Genomic DNA, 2,500 nt, shown 5'->3' with positions numbered 1-2,500 from the left:
CAGCGGACAAGATGGGGTTCGGCGCGGGGCCCCCCGGGTCGTCCTTGTTCTCGCTGTACCACAACGGCCAGCACCTAGGGCAGCCGCCCCCAGCACACATGGGCATTTCGCCGTATCAGCTCGACCCCAAAGCAAGTGAGTACCCACCAAACCTCTTCCTTTCTTCCACGAACCCCTTCCCTTCTTCGGTGGTTTTGTCTTTCCTGTAGAGGAATGGTTCTCAACACGTTTTTTCGTGCATTCCACTCTTATGTATTGCTGTTCTTTGGACTCCATGAGACCACTTCATCACTAAAGTTAATCACTGTGCATCCACTAACCACCACTAGTTTCTGAATCGTGGCCCCACTTTTGAAACTGTATGACCTATCAAGGGGGTCATGGACCCTAAATTGAAAGCCAATGCTGTAGAGTTTCCTCATCGAACCCACTGTGCCCACTTTGTCTTTCACGAGTTGGTTTGAAATAAGCAGAGATGGACGCGTTCCTCGGTGCGTTCGTAGGTGCGTTCCTCGGCGTCTTGAGCAAAGTCATGCCAGTCAGGACACCGAGGAACGAACCTAGAAACGCACGAGGAACACGCGCAGCTCTGGTTCAAATGAGGCACTACTGTCTTAGGATTCAGGAAACGTGGCAACGATGTGTTTGTTTATATTGTGATAAGACGAATATGCACTCCTCACCATACAATTCTTTATACTATAACGTCAACAAAGAACGGTGACACGTTTTGTGTCCTGAAACGAGATGTACGTAAATGATCGTTAGCTGGAATGCCAATTTATTTATTCATTTAATTATTTATTTTGCAAATGCGTCTGTACTCTTGCTATGGGAATAGTCTCAATTAAGATTCAGTTGTCGGTAAGGTCACTATCCACTGAGACCCCGTTTTGGCCCGAGGGGAAAAAATAATAGAAAATAAAATCATCTAGGATAACCAGAATAAAATTTTAAGTGAATGTCACCAGGATGGCACTGTCGTTAATTACCGAAATGCCATGTTGTCATGGAAACTAAGAGGCTTTTGGGTGCCACAATGATGTGCCCTTGTGTACATAGGAACGTAAGGATGAAGGAGACTGCAATAGGCCATAAGGCCTACACTAGGCAGTTCCATGTCCATTACCACCTGTCATCCCCATCCATAAAGTTGTCTAACCTTTTCTTAAAACAACCGATAGTTTCAGCGCTCATTTCATGGTTACTAAGTCTATTCCATTCACTGACCACTGTTGGTAAACCAGTTTTTGTCTGTTTCCTTCTTAATTATAAAAATCTCCAATTTAAACAAAACACAGCCACCAGAGTCACTTTTTGTGAAGGCCCAAGTCGATCAGGACCCGATGGACAAAGAAACAACGCTCGATTCATCTCACTGGCACTGTGGTAGATTTGATCAGTTTTATTCAGCTGTAAGAACGATTCTGAAAGGTCTTTGTTGATGGAAACATTCTCCAGATTGCATTATCCTTCCATGAATAAAATCGTCGGGTTTTGTACATGACAGAATCCAGTGAACCATGTCAAGGAATTAAAGAGAAGCAAGTGTGGGGGCTTATATCAAGACCAGATGTAAAAATCAATAAGATAAATTAAGAATACGACCCCATGATGGCGTCCTACTGGGAGTACAGTTGGAACCATTTCTGCGTGTTTCATAGAGCCGTGACATTTGGGATCTGTGTTCGTGTAACTGTGGAACAGAGTGCCCATGTCAAAATTGACCGAAGATAAACAGTAAAACTGGTTCATTTCACGCTTTCACGCGAACACGCACGCTCTTCATCATCCATATTCCACCGGCAGGTGAAGACGTCGAAATTTTGCCAACTGTACATTTGTTTATACATAAACTCGTTGACAATCAGCAATGAATATCAATTTATAAACATGACACTGATGCGTATGTAGTCCCGAACATGAACATATTCACAATCGGATGCGCCACACGGTTACTTTGCAGTAATACTATAAACACATAAGAACAATATACCACAGTCCATTGAAACTACGTTAGTGTGCCATTCATTTCTCCTGTATACATGTTAGTAGATGACACTAAGCGCTCTAGTCTATGTCCTCTTGATTAGTCCAAATTTGAATATTGCAAAAAACAAAAACCTAAAAAACGAAAACCTCTTGCGCTGACATCCATTACATTATAAGGAGACGGGTGTACGTCTTCGCAGGGCAAGCGCGGCACCCTGAGCCCTCAGCCACGAAATCCGTTCGCCGCATGCCGGCTCAGCTCCTACAGAAGACTCGTTATTTGTTCGGCGTTGAAAGCGTGTTTATCCAAGTCCTGACACACCGGCCATTAGAACGAAAAAAAAAAAAAAAACGAGAAGAATCTCAATTAATAGAATATTTAATTAGTTTGATGAAAATATTCCTCGCTGAGCACAGACAATGCCGAAGAGGAAAGGAAGAGGGGTAGGGGGTGGGGGGAAGACTGTTCGAAGGGGGTTTATCCTCCCTCTCCCCCGCCCTTCCTCCT

The 2,500-nt window shown here is 43.9% G+C and overlaps 1 protein-coding gene across 7 annotated transcripts in view; it reads left to right on the top strand.

Moving 5' to 3' along the window:
• Positions 1-3: 3 nt before the first annotated feature.
• LOC143029641 (protein pangolin, isoforms A/H/I/S-like) overlaps positions 4-2,500 on the top strand; it is an 87,095-nt gene continuing 84,598 nt past the window's right edge. For all 7 annotated transcript variants that reach the window (XM_076192424.1, XM_076192423.1, XM_076192420.1 and 4 more), the window contains exon 1: positions 4-135. In XM_076192424.1, the coding sequence (XP_076048539.1) occupies positions 12-135 (124 nt within the window). In that variant the 5' untranslated portion in view covers positions 4-11. The remainder of the gene's footprint in view (positions 136-2,500) is intronic.

This window comes from Oratosquilla oratoria, chromosome 11 (assembly GCF_046742065.1).
Source record: "Oratosquilla oratoria isolate Oo_2021 chromosome 11, ASM4674206v1, whole genome shotgun sequence".
Classification (NCBI taxonomy): Eukaryota; Metazoa; Arthropoda; class Malacostraca; order Stomatopoda; family Squillidae; genus Oratosquilla; species Oratosquilla oratoria.
The sequence above is the reverse complement of the archived record's forward strand: the minus strand, read 5'-3'. Positions and strand labels throughout refer to the sequence as shown.